The sequence below is a fragment of the Idiotropiscis lumnitzeri genome, chromosome 3 (genome assembly GCF_059441095.1).
Source record: "Idiotropiscis lumnitzeri isolate Australia: NSW breed Sydney's pygmy pipehorse chromosome 3, RoL_Ilum_1.0, whole genome shotgun sequence".
NCBI lineage: Eukaryota > Metazoa > Chordata > Actinopteri > Syngnathiformes > Syngnathidae > Idiotropiscis > Idiotropiscis lumnitzeri.
The window spans coordinates 33,592,108-33,613,306 of NC_142393.1; the positions used below are offsets into that span (position 1 = coordinate 33,592,108).

General features: G+C 41.8%; 1 protein-coding gene across 4 annotated transcripts in view; it reads left to right on the plus strand.

Annotated features, from left to right (window-relative positions):
* The window catches only part of itpr3 (inositol 1,4,5-trisphosphate receptor, type 3), a 340,721-nt gene that overhangs the window by 156,933 nt on the left and 162,589 nt on the right, over positions 1-21,199 (plus strand). For all 4 annotated transcript variants that reach the window (XM_088289554.1, XM_088289555.1, XM_088289556.1 and 1 more), the window contains exons 20-23: positions 584-835; positions 18,223-18,367; positions 18,451-18,595; positions 18,899-19,101. In XM_088289554.1, the coding sequence (XP_088145680.1) occupies positions 584-835; positions 18,223-18,367; positions 18,451-18,595; positions 18,899-19,101 (745 nt within the window). The remainder of the gene's footprint in view (positions 1-583; positions 836-18,222; positions 18,368-18,450; positions 18,596-18,898; positions 19,102-21,199) is intronic.

Below are 21,199 nucleotides of genomic sequence, written 5' to 3' on the forward strand. Positions count from 1 at the left end.
TTGCCCTATTATTTCGTTCATTAAATTCCCTTTAAGTTACCCTTGCCTGGCTTCCCTGCATTTGGGTCCTCCTCTACCTCCACCCTCCGATCGTAACACCGGGTGTGTTGATTCCGCATACCGCTGACCACTCACAATTGAGTATTCAATCATAAGTCGCGTTCATTACCTTTAGCGTAAGGCCAGCGAGAAGGCTCACTGTAACCAATTTGTGAACTGATTGACTATCTCAACTGAACTCTGAAAGCCCACAGTTTTTGACAGAACAGATGCCCGCACTATTGTGTCTGAAGGCTTAGGACAAATGATGCGTGCTACTGGTATTGTGAAATCTGCTTGGCAACGCAAGCTGCCTGAATTCTGATTGAATAAAAACTCTCACTAAAAATACAACACTAGGATAAAATATTATATAAATGTGAAGAATATGATCTTGATTTCTTGACAGCCCACCGCTGAGAATGTAGCGCAATGCAATTTTTTCTTTCCCTTTGGCCTTAATACTTCTTCATTTTACTACATATGGATTGTGGCATGAAGATTGACATTATCATTGTTAAAGTGTGGCATGTCATCTACTCAGGTACCAGCTGAAGCTTTTTGCCAGAATGTGTTTGGACCGCCAATATCTGGCCATTGATGAAATCTCCAAGCAGCTGGATGTGGAGCTCATCTTCCTGTGCATGATTGATGAGACGCTGCCCTTCGATCTGCGGGCGTCATTCTGTCGCCTGATGCTGCATGCTCACGTGGACCGAGACCCACAGGAATTGGTCACGCCTGTCAAGTTTGCCCGACTTTGGACCGAGATCCCCACCTCCATCACTATCAAGGAGTAAGGAGTCTTGTTTGTGGAGGGTCTGGTTGATGGGGCTTGTTTCTTTATGTCATGATTTCACGTTTTACTGGATTTACATTTGTAGTTCAATTTCCCATTTAAAATTTGATATCTATTTTAGTCACTATTTCAGGTATGCTCTTTACTCATTGACTGCAAGACATTTTCTGAGCGGTTACCACCACCTTGCCAGCAGTTTTTAATAATTTTCACTGATCTTTCAAGGTCCCCAGAATATTGTGTTGTTTCGCTATCGGAACATGGAACCCAGCAAAAGAAAGATTTGATTGTCTTCTTTCATTCAAACAAATATTTATACCTTTCTCCATTTTTTAGTAAGAAGCATTAGAAAATGTTTCATCTTTTCATTTTGTCAACCACGGAAAATTAGCTGTTCGTGAAAAGATTCATTTCAAGTTGAACTTTGACTCTGACGCTTATATTTTTTGCTTTTTTTTTATATATATATGTGTAACATCCAAACAGTGCTTTCTTTCTTTACAACAACATAACCAACACTAAGAAAGGGGTTTTGATGGTGACATTTATTTGCAATTACAACTGCAGAATGTATCATTTTCAAGTTTGACCAAACTGTTTGAACTAAAAACTTAACACTTGTATGCATGCGCGCGGGCGTGCGGGTGTGTGTGTGTGTGGGGGGGGGGTGTGCGCGTGTGTGTGTGGGTGTGTGTGTGCGTACGCACACATGCGCGTTGGGGGGTGTGTGTGTGTGTGTGTGCGTGTGTGTGTGGGGGTAGGTGGGTGTGTGAGTGTGTGTGTGGACTTGGGCATCATCACACTTCCACCTAGACCACATGTGTCAAACTCAAGGCCCGGGGGCCAGATCTGGCCCACAACCTCATTTTATGTGGCCCGCAAAGGGCAAATCATCTGCATCAATTTTCTGTTTTTAGCATATTTTCTTCACTTTTAACAACACTGAGATATGAGATATTGCCATTTATTTGTTACCAATCCTCCCCTTTTAAAATAAATTGAAAAATTGTTGAACAATTACTTACTAGCTTCTGATTTCAAAACTGGCTTTCCACTCAATTTATATGGGTTCACAGTCATACCGGCCCTCTGAGGGAAACCACAACTATGATGTGGCCCGTCCACAAAAATGAGTTTGACAGCCCTGACCTAGACGGAGCTGCATAGTTCACTTTTTTTTTTTTATGTTCCATCTTGGGCATGCTCATTCTAAAACCATATCTAACATGCTCTGGTAACATTTTTTTATTTATTTCAGCCAAGTGGGGTGTTGGAGTTGAGTCACCGTGGAAATAAGAAGTAGTTAGTAAATCAACCTTTAAAAGCCAAATTTACTCCAATGCGTGTTCGTTTTTTTGTACTCAAGATGAAAAGGGTCAAATAAAGACTCAACAACTGATTCGAGTTCCAATATTTAGTTTCTTCAATTTCTGGAGTTCAGGAAATGGTACAAAGACAGATATCTGGGCGGCTTTTTCTTAATCTCACGAGAAACTGCACTCGGGCGAGCACAGTCGAAAAATGCGCGCCATCTTTCAGCCCAGCTCCAGTTTTTATAGGAGTTTTTTATGTCAAGGGTAATGTAGGTTGAATCGGTCGTCCTCGCTCCCTCCCACGGCACGGGTCCACGTCCAAGGGAACGTCCTCCCCAGGTTAGTCATCGTCTGGATAGTTGATTCCCATCTTGTCCGCAAGACTGGCACGCCAAGGCTGGCCTTCTTCGGCGGGCAGTCTCTCAGTCTCTCTCCCCGCTGGCATTCCTCTGTAATCTTGTCGGTGTGCATGTGTATGCAGGTATACGTGTATGTGCCTGTGAATGTGCAGGTGTATGTGTATGTGTCTGTGTATGTGCAAGTATGTATGTGCGTGTGCTCCGATCTCTAATTGTTATGTCTTTCGGAATGCGTTTTTTGCGATAGCGTCCGTGTGAGTCTTCCAGTGCCCAATTTGCATCTCTACAGCCAATGTGGAGAATGTGCTTCGTCGTATTAGTCCATGAAGTGCTGTGAATGTGAGGGCAGCACATGGAAATGCTATGTGTGCAAATCTGTTCTCACTACTGAGAATTTCAATAAAGTTCACGCATTTAAACTAAGTATTATAAATTTAGCATATGAGAATAATATAATAAATCAGTAAACATCAGGCCAACAATCCCAGTCATTCTTGTGACCAATGCTTCTAGTTTCATTTGATAAATGCTTCTTGTTTCATCAATGTTTAAAATATTCAGTAAATATGAACCTGCTAACTTTAATAATCGACATTCTGTCCCGTATGTGTTTAAAATAATGCCAGTAATCATAATACAATCCTTCAGTGGACCTGAAGGTGTGTGAGTGTTTAAATCCATGCAGGATGTAGGATGGGGCCGGGAATACAATGAGCTATAAACACATTGTTTTGCACACACTCCCTGGACATATCTCTTTACACCAATTTTGTCTTTTTTCTGAGCAATTACTTTAAAAAAAAAAACACTTTTAGAATGAGTTTTTTTTTCACTATATTTCATGGCTCCGACTACACTTCGGAGAATGCATTTTTTTCATACCATGCACATGACAGAAAAAGATATATGATTTATTTTATTATTTTTTGTCTTATATCCAAATTTCAGAAAAAATACTTTCCTGAATGGAATCATAGGCTGTTAAATGGTGACCAGAATTCCTGTCTGATAGGCCAGAGTGATATTCACACTCCAGATTCAAAGAAAGGAACAATAAAAAGACAATTGATAAATGAATACTAATGTCGTATGATAATGTTCATGTATGATTTAATATTTTCTTACCCAAATGACAGAAAATAAAATAGTGACTTGAGTTCCCTGTTAGATATCACAGAGCGACAGTCACACTCCAGAATCAAAGAAAGGAACAATAAAAAGCCAAGTGAACAGTTAATACAAATGTCTTAAGATAATTAATGGTGATATATGATTTGATATGTTTTTTTTGTGCAAATCTCCGCAAAAATTTGAATTTTAAAGGATGGAATCATAGAGCGAGCGAGCATGCGCCTCAGTGTATTTGTTAAATACAGTAATAACACCCACAACTGAAGCTGCACCCTTTGATATGGCGCGTCTTTTGTCCGTGTAAATACGGTATTTTACTCTCATCTTGACTCGTTTCCAAATCAGAGGCAATTTATTTAGAATTATTTATTTATAACTCACCCTAGTTAGATGATTTACTAAATTTAGATAGTTTAGTTATGTTAGACCGGTCTTTAAATATCCAAATCGAAGTTTAATTTGATTAAGTTCAATTATCTTCCTGAATTTACTCTTTGTTTTTCTCTTGTTTCAAATGAGGAAATTAATTATATCAGTGAAAACCCAAAATACAATAAAGCATTTGTCTGAATCACAACAGTGTCAATAATGATATCAAAATGCAAATATGTCACACTATTCAGAGTTGAATACGTTCCAACACGTGCGTTCAGCGTTCAGTATGTTCCAACACTGCTACCACTCTGGCAGGAGGTTCACCAATCAGTTCTGAATCCTTGTGCAGTGAATGCTCCAGCAGCACGATAAAGAGGAAGTTGGTCTTTAGAAACAAAGTTCGAGGGTCTGGCTCGCCATCTTGTGCGCAGCTCCCTCACGCACACACGAAGTCCTCCTCAATCCAAACTTCTAGCGGGACGGATAGTCAGCAAAAAAAAAAAAAACCTGACCTGTACAACAGGCCACAAAAAGAATGAATATTTGTCCACATAAATCAAACCAACAAAATTATACATCATCTCCACACTGTTATGCTTTTCCAGAATCTCTGGAAAAAGGTCAGGACTCTAAAAGCGCAGACACAGAAAATGAATTTAACAAAGATATTTATTTTACAAAAATAGAATTCATACGCGAGACCGACAAAGTGCAACAAAAGACGTTGGCGGAAAACACACCAGGAAAATAACGACGGGAACGAAAAACGCTTGCAAAAGGCAAGGAACAAAAAACGAAACGAAAATCGCTTACCGCTGAAGGACAAGGAAAACCAATTCACGAAAGCGCACAAACGAGAAAATCAATAAACAAAGAAATCCCTTACGAACAAGTAAGGACATAAATCACGGAGAGCTAAAACGAGACGTCTAGTAATTCACAGCTTGGGCTCATGAGCAAGAAGAATATTCTGACACTGAGTTGTCGGCATGGAGTGCGTAAATATTCCCATAATCAAGAACGTGACGAGTGACAGGTGCGTGGTTGGTGGGCGCGTCTCTCCAGCCATGACAACATGACCTGGAACAAAGCGCTGGAAAGTAAAACCCCCACTCCAGCTGGACAAAAACAAAACATAAACATGACAGGACAAAACGGACCATGACACACACAGCTACGATGGTCTCGTCGAGCTAAAATCCCCACAACAAATTTATGTTATGATAACTTCCAACCTACCAAAACGGTTATCGATTGATTGAACAAGTCTTTTGTTAATCATTAACCATGAAATTTTTCCAAGTTTTCAAAGTGTTTTACGTATTTGTAAAATACGTATTAAGGAGTATTAATGACAAGAGCCAAGCAGTATGTCAGTCAAGGCTGTAGCGCTGTCTGTCTTTATTATGCACTTCCGTGCTGCCGCTCAGTACGGTAAGCGAGAAGGACACAAACAATCACGGACAGTGAACATATCTCACAATACATTACATCTCCCCTCTTCAGCGTCATACCACACACAACATTCTTTCAGAATGAACTGTTGATCAACAACAATACCGCTACTAACAACAATATCTTCAATTTGCTTGCAAACTTTGTAAATCTTACAACAAAATAAAATGACTAACATTGCTAACTGGGAAGGAGAGGTTACCAGCACATCACTTCCGTCTGGCATCTTTATCATGCCTGTTCCCTCCCTGATGGTGACACTACTTCTGGAACTTCATGAGAACTACAAATTCAGTCTATCAGGAGGTTTCACTACTCGACCCCGTCGGGTGGTATACAGTTCACCTGAGGGGAGTTGTGTTGATTCTGGCGGTTCTCTCAGCGACGAGGGATGAAGTTCTGGTGGGCCTGCCATAGCAGGGGGTGTCAGTTCAGGGACTTCAGACCAGGACTCGCTACCGGTCACACCGCGAGACCGGTTAGCAATCGGAGTGCTGGTGCGAAGGTGTTGGCTGGTGCGGTGGAACTTCTTGCCCCCACTCTCTACCACATAGGATCTCGGAGCACTGCGGGAATGGAGTACAACACCAGGAGACCATCTGGGATTGCCTGGGTATGGTGCCATACGCACCTCATCCCCGGGCTGCAGTGTGCGATGAGTATTGCCTGCTTTCTTGCGGTCATAATAGAACTTCTGGGTGGACTTGGAACTGTCACGCAAGCGCTTAACCTTGAGGGCATCATAAACCATAGGTTCAAGCAGCGCACGCGCCATTGTCAGCTTGTTGCAAGGCTGGTGACAGGCCTACTGACTCAAGTGGAGTGATTCTGTAGTCCAGCAGTGCCAGGTGCTTGTCTGTTGCATTATTCCTGAGCGTCTTGACTGTTTGCACTGCCCGCTCCGCTTCCCCATTGGAGTGTGGTGTGTGAGGTGATGACGTTTGTGTTGTATGCCTAGCCTCACAGAACTGGTTAAATTCCTCCGAAGAGTATTATGCCCCGTTGTCTGTACGAAGGGTGCAACAGATTCCATGTCTGGCAAACTGGGCCTTCAAGGCCTCATTGGTGGTCCTGCTAGGCTGGTCTTTTAGTTCGTCTACTTCAATATGCTTTTAGTAGTAGTCCACTTGTATAATGTAGTTTGCCTTCAAATTCAAATATGCCAAAGGCCACATGTTCAAATGGTAATTCTGGCGTCTCTGTCGGCATGAGTGTCTCTCTCTGAAGCCTTTTTTGAATTTCGGCACACTTAGAGCAATTCCGGATATTGTCTTCAATTTCGGCATTCATGCCTGGCCAGTACAGGTCCTCACTAGCTCATTATTTGCTCTTTAGCACACCAAGATGAGTGTGATGTATGAGCTCTGCGGAAGCCCTTTATACACTATCCCGTCCAACACAGCAAGTTGGCTTCTTGAGTCCCTGTATGGTTGCACTGAAATGGGCGCCGCCCTTCTGTTTGGGCCATCGCTTGGGGATTGTCTGCTTGAGACAACTCCTCTTTTGTGCGTTCTTGCAACTCTGTATATTTCTGCTCACTCTCAGAGACAAAGTTGAGCATGGAGACATTGTCAAGGCCACTTGCTTCAGGCGTGCTGTCACGGAGTTGTGCCCTGGACAAAGTGTCAGGCAGCTCCATATTCCTTCCCTCTTCTGTACCTGACTGTAATGTCATACCACTGCAGACGCAGACGCATTCTCTAGATGTGCATGGGGGTGGACAGCAGCAGTTTCTGTCAGGTTTAAAAGGTCCTGACGCCTTCATTAGACTGAATTAAATGCAGAGAACCAGAGAAATAACCAGGGAAAGTTTTCTTTTTTGACCATTCGCGGATGGGAGAAGAAGTCAGGAGGTGAAGTAGGCGTCTTGCCAGTTCAATCTCGCGCACTCCCTCGAACTTCTCCGACCACCCGCTTGATCTTTTATTCAGAGGAAAACGAAACTTATGGAAATTGAAACTTAAACAAGCGTGTGGGTGTGCCAGTTGTGTGCGTGTGTGCTGAAGCAATAATGTGCGTGTCTGTGTGTGTGTGTGCAATTATTACTGATACAAATAGTGTATAAAAACATGATTAAAAATACACAAACTATTTACATATTCTCACATTTTCCCCCTGTTTGTGGGTTTAAATCATGTCCTTACGGCTTTAAGATGAATCATCATAATGAAGTCCTACAACAGTGTGGTCATCCGTGGAGGGGCGAAAAACCCTCAGTAGGGACAAAATTCCCCTCCTCCCTTCCGGCGTGGAACGAGATCTTCATCATTTGATGACCATCAGGGAATAAAACATATAAAAATACATTTCAATGTGCCTAGTGAAAAATAACAAAACTGTCTCCACGCAGAGCTTGTCCCTGGGGTGACTTGATGAAGGCCCCTTGCCTCGTTGGAGGAGGAGACAGCCGTCTTTACCTCCCGGATCTTCGTGTGTGGTGTATGTGTGTGCACGTGTGGGGCTTGGGCGACAAGTCCATATTGCTTTTACGTTTCAGTGTCCAGTTCGAGTTCGTCATTGTCCAGTTCGAGTTTGTCATACTCAACATCAATCAGATTGTAATGTTACTTTTGGGCAACAAACATGCAGTTAATCATCATTTTTGTCATAAAAATAATGCAACATGAACAGTCTACACATAACAAAAATGAAAACCATAATTATCTCGATATATTGTGTCTTCCAAATTCTTCATAATGGTCATAACATCAATAATTGTTTCATTTTTATTAAAACTTTAAATGCAATTATGTTCTTCAATCAAGGCTAAAACTTCTTTATATACGTCATTAATTTCCAAACTTTATCTAATCTTTTTATTCTGTGGCTTCAACACTCGTATCTGTGGCTGGTTGTGTGGTTCTGATGTGCGTGTGGTCCGAGATTGTGACCCAGGTGGGCTCCTGTTCGAGGGATTTGCGTTGCTAGGCCTTTAGCTGGAAACCGGTGAAGCTTGTACTGCAACTGGTGGATCCAGCTGCCACGCCCCGCGACCTTTGCTGCGTCGGGGTCACTGCCATCATCTGCCGAGGGCCATCTCAGCATTCACTTATCCCAACGAAGTCGTTTCAGCACCTTGAAGAAGAGTTGGTCTCCCACACGGACATGGTTTCTGTGGATCAGAACACACTTGACCAGCAATTGTCTCTTTGCATCTTTTTCGGTCAAACATGTTTTTCGTTGGTGGTTCTGATGAACCTGAGAGTTGATAGGGGATAGTGTCCTTCCTTCGGCTGGCATTGTCCTCATTGCTGTGATTGAAACACAGTCTGGCCATTGTCTTTTTTTTTTTTTTCTTTGTCTTGATAAGTCTGGCCTTAACAGTTCCATTAGTGCGTTCCACAAGTCATGTAGACTGTACGCACAGTGACGCTTTGAGTCAATTTTGTAACAACTGTCCCACTTGTTACATCATTCACAAAATGCATCATTTTCACTTCAAATCACTTCTTGAAATTCCAAATGTCAGGATAATTTGATTACACAACACTTTTTCCAATTGTTTTAACATAAGCATGTGTTGATGGAAACAACTTAATCCATTTTGAAAACATATCAATCATAGCCAAACAATATTGCAACCCAAACAAATAACACTGTCCAAAAAAAATGTTTTTGTTGAAAAGTCTGTATGTGGGAACAATTTCATATCATACTTCCCCTCTGTTGACACACAACTATCTGCTTGTGTGTCAATCATCTTATTCCTCTAATCAATGAATTAGGCAGCCAGGATTTGCCATCTGCCAATTTGCTGATCCTGTCCTCAGCAATGTTTGCACCTTTGTTCTCCCAATGTGTGCGTTCAATTAGTGGTGCCTTTTTCCCTGGCTTGAGATCAACTTGTCAAGTTGATTTACTGTGTGTGTGTGTGTTCATTACCCCTCTTGTGCTGTGCCGACCTTGGGGTCATGTCTTGGGCCCTGCCTTGCCGCATTGTCAGCGAGGCAGTATTCAATTGTAATTGTGTCATTTTCTGTTCAGAGAATTTTGCATTTACAAATACTTATTTAGACGTGCTTCATGCACAACTTTTCTTTTATCTTTTGTGATTTTTAACGCGCCCGTTTGCCCAATGTCGACAGAACACATGAACATTTATCTTGACTGTCAGTCCACATTGTAGCCATACAGGATGGGAAACCCCAAATTTTAATTAGCTCACAACCGCCTACGCTCTTCCTGCTTATCCTAACAATTTCTCTTTTACAAGTTATCTGTTGGTATCACACTACTAATACTCCCATCGCATACAAGTCAGTGTGATTTCTTCCTGCAACCTTGGTTCTCAAACACTTTTACTTCTTATCAGTCTGAAAGCGCACCTGGTCTGTGTTACAAATCTTGAGTTCCTCCAGTCGGGAGGAAAAGGTCAAGTCGGGGGTTGGTGAAAATTTGGACGGCTCCAGTCGTGTGGCGCCTTCTAAATGGTGCGTGGAAAAAGAATGACGCTGGGCTGAAATGCATCGCACCTTATTAATGTAATGTCCCTGTGCAAAGTCGCCGTGCAATGTGAATGTCGTGTGATGGAATGTCATTTTTTCATTCCTTAAAGCAGCAGTGAATGCTCTTGATCACACTCTTAAGTGGTTCTCTGCCACGAAATCCAAATTGTTGTGACTAATACGCAAATGGATTCACTTTCCTGTGTTTCTGCAGCAACACAAGTCCATGAAGCCATTTTTTGCAGTCACTGTTTGCCCAAATGGCTTTTAATAATTTGGTAGTGCGTTAAGATGCTTTGTCGATACAATCTCCTTTTTGGTCTCATGATCCCTTAAAAATTATGTTCACTGTAGCTTTTCCAAAACCACTCAAAACTACCAATGTCTCGAATCAAAATTTTCAAAATCAGGAAACACCTATGTTTTTGCAAAAATTCCTCATGTTTACTTTCAAAAGCTTCATCCAATTGTTAAGATTTCATAACCCCTACTTCTCCCTTTCTGAAGGAGACGCAAGTATACAATTAAGTAAAAACCATCATCAAAATGATATATCTTGTCTGTTGAATCATGTAAGTATAAATTGTCTCATCACTAAGCTTTTTCTGTAAATTAATCTGTTACTCTATTAATTTTTACCTTGCCCTATCATTTGGAATTGATTTATTATAAGCAATCCTACATGCACCAGTGTCACATAAAAAAGGTCATTGGTGAGTCAGTGGCCAGGATGGCTGAGTGGTCTAAGGCGCTGCGTTCAGGACCCAGTCTCCCCAGGAGGCCTGGGTTCGAATCTCGAATTTCCCCATTGTGGGACTAATAAAGGGAATATTATTATTATTATTATCATTTACCAATTCAGTTATTTCAACTCAATCATTTAATCAAAAGCCAATATCTTTTGTAAATTTAGGAAGACCTTTTCATCTAGAAACTCATCTGTTCTTTAATCAACCTCTAATCTTATTTAGATGCTTGCTATCCTGGTCATGCTGCAAGTTGCTTCTTCTCAAGGCAATTTCTTGCTATATGGCCTTCTTTACCTCAATGCCAACAGCCTGATGTATGTCGCCTGTTTGCTCCTCTGGTTTTTCTTATCTTTATTGGAGTCTCTTTCTTTCTACCCTTATCTTTGCTCAGCTTTCTAAACCAGTCTTAGGTATCTGGGTTCAATCTTTTCAGAAAACGCACTTCAGGCTATTTTTCTCTCTTTTTCTTTAAGCCTATCTCGTTGTATGAGTTATTTTATTTTATTTCAAATTTGAATAAAGGTATCTCCTCAAATCTTCTCCTTTATTAATTTCTTTTGTAAATTTGGGAATTATCTTTCTCAATAAGATCTCGTCACTCATAAGTAGCCTTTTGTTGGTTACTAATCATTGATTCCATTTTGTCTCTACTTCATCAATCCTTTTAGCATATTTCCAACCACTTTTATCACTCTCCCTGACATTTAGACACACAGACAGACACACAGACATATACACGGGCCCACAAAACGACACACACAGTTCTCAACACTGAACAACTACAAACAACAATAACATGTTAGTAATAACAGCAACACAATCCATGTTAACTTTGGCCAATAATAAGTCCTTTAATTCAACTAATATCTCTCATAATTATGTATGTGCAGCCCTGTAGGGCCAGTGCAGCCTCTGCCACAAATGCACACTGTCACTTATACACGCAGCACATTGAGGTGAGCGCTTTTTTAGTTCATCTATCTTTTTTGGGGGTTTTTGTCTTATCGGTGCAGTTCTGTCTGATCTAATTGTCATTCTATGTGGCATTACTTGATAATGTGGGGGTGGGGGTATGTCAGGATACAGGGGCAGTTGCAACCCCCCCCCCCTTCTTTACCTTCTTCAACAACTTTCTTTGTCATTCTCAATACTGGTCCTGTTTATTACCCTTACTGCATTACACGGGATAAAATACCAAATGGTATTTGTAATCCCCAATCACACCATTCATTCATTTTGCATACAGTTTTTTGCAAACATCCACAAGCAAAATGATCATTCCACGTCTGATGTTGTGTGTGGGTTTTTTTTTGTTTTTTTTTCTTCAGCTTCTCTGCAAATTCTTTTCTCACTGCTTTGAAACCTGATCCTTCAGGCTTGGCTCAGCCACATTTCTTCACTCTCCAGAAACTGGCCACAATCCGAGTCAGTACTCGTTCATAAACTTCACATCCGAATTTGCTTTCTACTCTTTTTCCAACTTTTGATCCATCTTTGATTGTATGACGTTTGTTACTACTACACACACACACATGCACGTACACACCTCAAAATGAGCAGTCTGCTTGCCAAAAAATTCAAATAAAAACCACCGAAAATAATGCCTTATTATTCCCTAAATTTCAATGTGAAATTGTGAGTAAGACCTTCTCCAAGTGCGATTATTTCTCTATTACTGATGTCGGTTTGAACGAGTTACGACCTAATTTCTTCTTTTTGTAACTCCCTAAACAACACGATCGGGTTTAGACGTACCGCAGGACGTTCTTTTACACTACCGCGTTATCCGTAATGTTCAGTTGAGATGTTTAACCCTGTTTCTAAACGAGCTACGGCCTAATACTATTTGTAACTCCTTGAATAACGCGATCAGGTTTTATATGGACCGCAAAACCGTTAATTGACACTATCGTGCTCTCCGTAGGGGAGATCCAGCCTCCCGAGAAGTCCAGCTTTCCTTCAGCGCAATGAGTTATGGCCTAATTATTTTTATATAACGCCTTAGACTAGCACGATCCAGTTTCTTTTCTCTTCGACCGAACTACTGCAAAACGGCCGGCGCGCGCTGTCTTACTCACCTCTTTCACTCCCCTTCCAATTATTTTAATATTTTAAAATGGTGGTCAAAATAATTTGAAAAACAATACCTGGCTTCCTCTGGGTCCGACAGGGAACCGACATCCGGGCAGACGGCCGCAGCAGGAGCTCGGAGGCCCGCTTTCAATTGGTGAAGCGCTGACGTCAGATTCGTTGGCCCCCGAAATATCCAGCGACGAGCGTCCGTCCGGGTGTGGCTCCCGGGTTTCGGCACCAATAAACTCATTAGACTGAATTAAATGCAGAGAACCAGAGAAATAACCAGGGAAAGTTTTGTCTTTTACCATTCGCGGATGGGAGGAGAAGTCAGGAGGTGAAGAAGGCGTCTTGCCTGTTCAATCTCCCGCACTCTCTCTCCCTTCTTATAAATGTCCTCAAGAGGCTTGTGGTCATTATATATTGTGACATGTTTCCCAAAAATGTAGTGGTGAAACTTGACGCATGTGTGTAAAATAGAAAGCATCTCCTTCTCTATTTATGCATAACGGGTCTCTGAGTCTGTCAGCAACCTTGACGAGAAGGCAACAGGACGGTCATCCTGCAGCAACACAGCACCAAGCCCAACACTGCTTGCATCGCAGTTTATTTCCACCGGCCTGGCTGAGTCATAATACTTGAGCGCTGGCGGATGCGTGCACAGCTGTTTGAGCCGCTCAAATGATTGCTGTTGCGCTGGTTGCAAATGCAGCGTCACCCTTCAGGAGCTGCCGCAATGGAGCATCTTCCACGCTCAAGTTGGGTATGAATTTTGACAAGTACGTCACAAACCCAAAAAAACGGCGGACGCCATCCTTATCTGTCGGAGCCTGCATGCGCATCACTGCTTCTGTCTTTGCGGGGTCTGGCATAAGACCACCAGCAGTTATCAGACAGCCCACATATGGCACAACAGATTGACGGACGTGACACTTGTCGAAATTCAGCTTGAGATTGTATTCAGTGGCTCTGTCAACCACTCTTCGAAGTATGGCATCGTGTTCTTCCACTATAGGAGCTGCTATCAGGATGTCGTCCATGATGTCTGCAGCTCCACTGATACCTTCCAGCATCTGGTCCATGATACGCTAGAATATTTTGGGTGTGCACTTAACACCAAAAGGGAGTCTCATCCATCTGAACCTTCCTATTGGAGTGTTGAAGTTTGTGAGAAATGAGGAAGCTTCGTCTACCTCTGACTGGAAGAATCCAGATTTAGCATCCAAGACTGAGAAGATCTTCGCCTCTGGTATGCCCGAAACCACTTCCTCGATGGTGGGCATTGGGTAGTGTTCCCGCTTGATGACTTTATTTAGGTCACTAGGGTCAATACAGATCCTTATTTTGTCCTTGCGTGTGACAACCACCATGGAGCTAACCCATTCCGTGGGCTGGTCTACCTTTGTATGTAGCCATCTTCTTCAATTTCAGCCAATTTAACGACAATCTTTTCCCTAAGTGCAGCTGGTTGTCGGCGAACTGGATGCACAACTGCCTTGGTGTCTGCGTCAATTTTTATTGTGTACTTGCCAGTTAAAGTGCCTGTAGTGCCAGTTCTGGAAATTCATCCAGGCCCATTGGCGCATGCTGCTTCAGTGTCGTGCTGTCAGCAACACTCACTTTGATTCCTCCCATACCATCCTGCAGGGAGTTAAGCTGCGCAATTAGGCCCAGGGCTTCAGCCATAGCGCCACTGAGTATGTTCTCCACGGACCTGACATAAGTCCCGACATCAGTGTGCATACAAACATTAGAGTGAATGCGAGCAAAAATTTTTACATTTCTTAAATTCCGCCAAATCATCACTCTTGGATTTCCCATTTCTCCCTTACCTCCCATTCGTTTATATTTGTTTTTTTGTCTTCATTAATTTAGGCTTGCTGTAGAATATGATCTTGCATGTTTCAATAATGAAAAAGATGGTGGCTGGTGCACTAGTGTGTGTGGCGATGCTTTTGCTACTTTGGATTTATTTTCTATTTTAAGTGCTTGGTGCTATTCTGACTGAAATCCTGCTGATTTATGATCGGCAATCTTTATTGGATTTTCCACAATAAGCTGGAAGTTTGGGTGTTTTTGAGCGTGGTGGTGAGAAGACATTGCCTCCATTTCTTGCAGACATACAGGCTGATCTCTTCCGCGTTCATGCACGCCGCAGCGGTGAGTTGATGAAGTTAAAATGGGAATTGAAACATTCTTCGATCTCTACTTGTTCCTGATCGCATGGATTTACGCCATCGTGGCACATCTTGGACCCTGTCCACTCATGCTTGAAAACAATCGTTGCCTCTTCCGGAGCCACCAAGGCATGACTGCCCTCCACGCCTCCTCCGACAAAGGGTCCATCTCCAGCTTTTGAGGGAATATCCCCAATCTTGTCGATTGGAAGAGCCATGCACACCTCTTGCCCTCACATGTATTGCATTGTGAAATGCCCTATCATTGATGAACAAAATGTATATCCTAAGGGAGTTACTCGTCTCCAATGACCTGGATTTCCTCTGTCTGACAGAGACTTTGACAGATACTGGTGAGTCGAACGCTATACAGTGAGTATTCCCGCCTACGGACCTCTGTCAAATGGAAATTCTCTCACCCAGAAAAAAAACATTGCATTACAATTTTCACTACTATATTACATTGATCGATTATCACAACGGAAATTCCGACATCCGGAACCAGTCCATTTACACTCTAAATCCATCCGAAACATGCCACCAAAACAAAAGCCAGAATTAAAGCTTGTGAACGAATACAACTACAACAATAACAAAGAGACCCATTCACAGCGCTCCTCAATCAGCGACAGCAAACCCGCCAATGAGCCAGCAATACCGAGCCCGCCAACAAGCCCGCAAAGCAGCAATCTTGGGGCAAACGGGAGCTAACGGTGGAGGTCTTGGTTGACTTTCCTTCATTTTTTCCCCCCATTGTTTTCTCTAAATCCATCCAAAACATGCCACCAAAACTAAAGCCGGAATTAAAGCTTGTGGAAGAATAGAACTACTGCAACAACAAAGAGCCCATTCACAGCGCTCCTCAATCAACAACAAGGAAACTTCAATGGATTTGTCAAACTGATAATGGACTTAAATAATACACGGCTGGATAATATCACAAAGGACTCAAGAAAAGTCAAGGTCAGTATACAATTCACACAGAAGGAAGTTGATGACATTAATGGGGAATCCAAAGAGCGGATGGAGGATTTCTGCAGCCGTCGGCACACTCAACCTGCACCAGTGAATATCCAGGGAACATACATTGAGAGGGTTTCAACTTACAAGAACCTGGGTGTTTATCTGAAAAATAAACTGGACTGGAGCAACAACACAGATGCTCTCTATAGGAAGGGTCGGAGCAGATTCTTTCTACTCAGGAGGCTGAGGATTTTTGGGGTTCAGGGATACTCCTCAGGAACTTCTATGACTCAATGGTTGGTATCTGTCATTTTCTATGGAGTGGTCTCCTGGCATCTCAGGGCGGGACAAAGAAATGCTGGATAAAGTGGTGAGGAGGGCCAGCTCTGTCCTGGACTGCTCCTTCGACTCTGTGGACTCAGTGGGGGGCAGGAGGATGATGGCAAAACTGTCATCAATGCTGGAATGTGCATTTGTAAATCAGGACCTTTATTTTTTTACATAAATGTCACGTCTCAACATTCACATGTGCTTTTCCTTAAAAAATGTTTGTTTATTTAAAAAGTCAGGAAAAAATGTATGACCGCTTTTAGTTTTCCTCAGGCTTGTTTTGCCTTGCTTCTCTTCTTCTCTTTGTCCACTGCTGCAGCGACGGACAAAGTGAAGTACACATAAGAGCAGAAGAACTTCTTCTGTGTCAAAGTAAAATAAGTTTGAGGGAAACAAATGAGAAACGGCAAATAGCAGTCATGATAAAAGCACACACTCAGCATAAAACATGTTTTGTGGAAATCGTGGATGGCTTTGTGTGAATGACTTTAAGACAAAACTCGCTCCAAAGTAAAAGGCAGCAGTTAACGAACGACACCCTTTCCTTCAAACAAGGATGCAACTACACAAACCAAACATTTTTTGCAGGCATGCAGTTTCACGGAATTTTGTTTCTTTTTTTTTTTTTTTTTTGCTTTTCCCAAAAGAGATTTTAGACGAGCAGTCCGTGGCTGCATCCTGCATACAGCTCCACTTAAATGAAGAGCTCTATCAGCTCAACCATCAGTGCAAGGACAATCACGCTACTGTACAATGTTCTGACTATGAGTGATACACGTCTGAAATATAGCAGGAAAAAATAACAGGAGGGCTTCCTATGTTCTGACCATGCCGATAGAGCTGAATAAGTGCTGAAATGCAGGACACACAACTCGGACGTCACTCACTCACAACTCACTGGTCATTGTAAATATGTTTGTATTTTGTTTTACCACTTTGTTTTGTTTTTTTACTATATTGTATTAATCTTGTAAACCAAATGTAAAAACCAAGGTGAACAAATTGCAGTTTTCCTTTTGTGAAGTGATGAGGAAACAAGTTTCTTTCAAGGGGCTCAGTTGTAGTGCAATAGTAATGACCCAATTTACAGAACAAACACGTCTTAGGACAGCTTATTAGCTAAAAGTGTTCTGGTCAGAATGACCTCTCTCCAGGTTCCCAAGGGGGATAGTGCAAAACGATCAAATTAACCTGACTGCTTGCACTTCTTTGCTGTTGAATTATTGCTATTTTATGATATACTGTATGTAAAGTGCTTTGTTGTAGCACTAGCTGTTGTGAAATGTGCTATATCAACAATAATATAGATAATATTATATATTTTTTTGTGTGGCAAGGCTGTATAAAATGCAATACAGTACCACAATACCACAGTATTTTGAAGACTTTTTTTTCCTGTTGTTGTCCCAGGTCTTGATATGGTACAATCCAAATCTAAAATGAATCGGATTTTTGTAATCCTAGGTCAAACGTACTCTGATTGGATTTTGTTTTTCCACTCTAGGAGGTGCTACAGAGCCATTTCTTTGGTTGTTGTTGTAATTGATGACTTTAAAATATCAAAATTTTGGCTAGACCCAATAAAAAATTATAGGTATAAGTATTTGCACTTGTGCTCTTTTACTCTATAACAATAATTCCCAACCTTTATTGAGCCAAAGTTTGAAAAATCTCACAGCACAACACCAAACAAATCTGCCAAAATGTGGATACGCGTCAATTATATACTTTGTCATCTTGGAGCGGATAATTTATTTGTCTTTCTGTCACTATAAAATTGTGGCATGGCTAGATGAGCACGGATAGATTATATTTTATGGTGATTTTGTAATTAAGTAATTTTATGACCTATTAAGTAAAATGTTATTATGTCTTGCAGCACTCCTTAAGAGCTCACACGGCACACTAATGACCTGGCACACTGGTTGGGAATCACTGCACTGCAAGACTCTGAGAAAGTTACTTTCACATCACTTATCCCATTTCACCAAATTGTGTCATGTTCCCACCTTAGTTATGATTCCAATATGGATGACAGCAGAGACAACAAGAAGAACCGCTTCGCCAATACCATGGTCTTCATGGAGGAGTATCTCAACAATGTGTTGAATGAGGAGCTGCCCTTTCACAATGAGGAGAAGAACAAGCTGACATACGAGGTCCGTGGGGACTTCGGGTACCGCTATCGCTTCCTTTGCAGTGTTTGCCTCCGCTTCTGACTTCCTTCATGTTCCCTCTGCAGGTGGTGAGCTTGGCGCGTCATCTCATCTATTTCGGCTTCTACAGCTTCTTTGAGCTACTGCGACTCACCAGAACACTGCTGGGCATTATCGACTGTGGGCCCAACCCTTCCCATGGCACCGTGCTGATCCATGATGAAGGATCAGGTGATCTGCCAGCAAACATCCAGCCAGTCAGAACATCAGTCTTGTTTCCAATCGTAGCCTCCACTCTAAAATGAATGCACTTGAGCAAGAAGACAACACACTTTCTCTTTGTTCCGTGAAGCACAACACTTTTATTGGGGTATGCATTTGCGCCCCCTGGTCACCGTATTGAGGTTGAGGGGTTTGTTGTATACATATATATATACATATATATATATGTATATATATATGAATTTTCCTGATGCTTTTATTCTGAAACACGGCAGGAAGTGACACTGTTGTCACTGTTTTTCCACATTGAAGGGAAGAATGTGAAACGCTCCATCCATGGCATGGGTCAGATGATGACGACCATGGTCCTCAATAGGAAGCAGTCCTTATTTGGTGGGGCGGGGGGGCGTGGAGCAGGGCTTGTGCTTGATGGGCAGCGAATGACCAAAGACAGCATCGACAAGATGGGCCTGACAGTGATGGACACAAAGCTGAAGATTCTGGAAATCTTGCAGGTCAGTGAGACTATGATTGGCGAGTCCACCCGCTTCAACAGGAGGCAAATAAAACCTAAGAAAAAAGTCAACTGACATCAGTCAAATATTTTCACAGGCGTGTCATCTATTAGCAATATATTAGTTTTTCCTTCATTTAAAAGGAATAACTCACAGTATATGCTCATATTAGTCAGAATGTGTTCCGTTACTTCACAACGTTTCATGTCACTTTCACAGCAAAATGGTAAAATAATAATTTCTATTTAACTTTTGTTGTCAAAACTGACAACTTCATAATAGTTATTGTCCTGAGATTGGGCCTTCACAAACAATCGGTGTCATGTAATGACAAGACATGGAAGTGAGGGTGTTTTTGCACTTGTTTCCAGACATTCAATCTATTTTTAACCCATATATTTACAATTTGTATTTTTTTCCGGGACTGCAGACTTAAAAAGGGAACAATCGAGATACAATTACCTGGCAATGAAGCTCCTCCAAGGCAACCCAGAGTGACTCCGAATCCTGTATGATCCAATTATACAGTTTAATGTTGGGGAGTCTCAATCTCCTTTGCACTTTAGCGCCATCAAGATTTGAAGGCGGCTTCTTGGCCTTTTGTTCTCCCAAATAAATTTGGATATTAAATTATCTAGAGCGCTAAATGCAGACTGGGGTATAAAAATAGGGAGACTTTGAAACAAAACAGTAACCTTGGAAGAACATTCAGTCTAATACACTCAACCCTTCTCATGAGAGACAGCGGACGTACATCTCATCTATTCAAATCCTATTTTAATTTCCTTGGACAATTTTTCATAATCTGACAAAAACACCTGTGTTGTGTTGGGAGTAAGAGTTACACCCAGATATCTAAATCTCTGTTTAGCTTGCCTGAAAGAGACAAGATTACCTTATTGTAATGGCCACTTACCCACAAGCATTAGTGCTTTGGATTTATTTGTATTAATTTTTTTTCCCGATACCTTGCTGTAGTGATCAAGACTATTGAACAGGGCAGGCAGAGAAGTTATGGGGCTCCTGACAAAAAACAAAATATTATCGACAAAAAGAAACAATATATGACTGGCATCTGTTTCGTCTCTCATTCCCCGTATGAGTGGATTGGACTGAATTAACTCAGACAGCGGCTCAATGTTGACAGCAAACAATGAGGGTGAAAGTACTGAACCCTATCTAGTCCCGCATCCCAGGGGAAAAAAATCAGAGCAGGGACCGTTAACCCACACCCTTGACCTGGGGTTTTTATAAAAAATTTGGATGCATTTGATAAACGTACTATTGAAGCCTATATATTGTACAGTTAGTAGCAGAAAGTTCCAATCAACCCGATCGAACGCTTTGTCAGCATCTAAGCTCAGAAACAATGATGGGGTACTCCTTTTCTGTGCTATTAATTGGAAATTTAAGACCCTCCTTACATTATCTACCCCATGTCTCCCGGCTATAAAGCTCGTCTGATCAGGTTTCATGAGTTTTCGGATATGGCACTGAATTCTTTCAGCAACAATGTCGGTATTTTCAAAACCACACACAGGAGGCTAAAGGGGCGATATGACCCACACAAGGTTGGGTTCTTCCCCTCCTTATTAATATAAATATAAATATTTGCTTCATTCCCTGGCCGAGGTAGTTCCCCTATTGAAAAAACATAAGGCAGAAATGCTAAGCAGGCAGAGCAACCGCCTGTGCTTATATCCATACACCTTATGCAAAAGCAGTGTTTATTCTTTTTCAATAGACTTAATAGAATTCTCCCGAGATGCGATCAACTCCAGGGGTTTTTTTGTTTTTGAGTTTCAAAATAAATTTTTGTATTTCTTCTTCTGTAATCGGACAAGTTATCTGGTCTACTTCCTCCTCAGTCAACTTCCATCCATTATCTGTACTGCTTCTTCTCACAAGGGTCGCGGGGGGTGCTGGAGCCTATCGCAGCTATCTTTGGGCAGTAGGCAGGATACACCCTGAACTGGGATGTCAGCCAATCGCAGGGCACATATAAACAAACAGGGGCAATTTAGAGAGACCAATCCACCTGCTATGATGTTGTTGGAATGTGGGACGAAACCAGAGTATCCAGAGGAAACCCACGCAG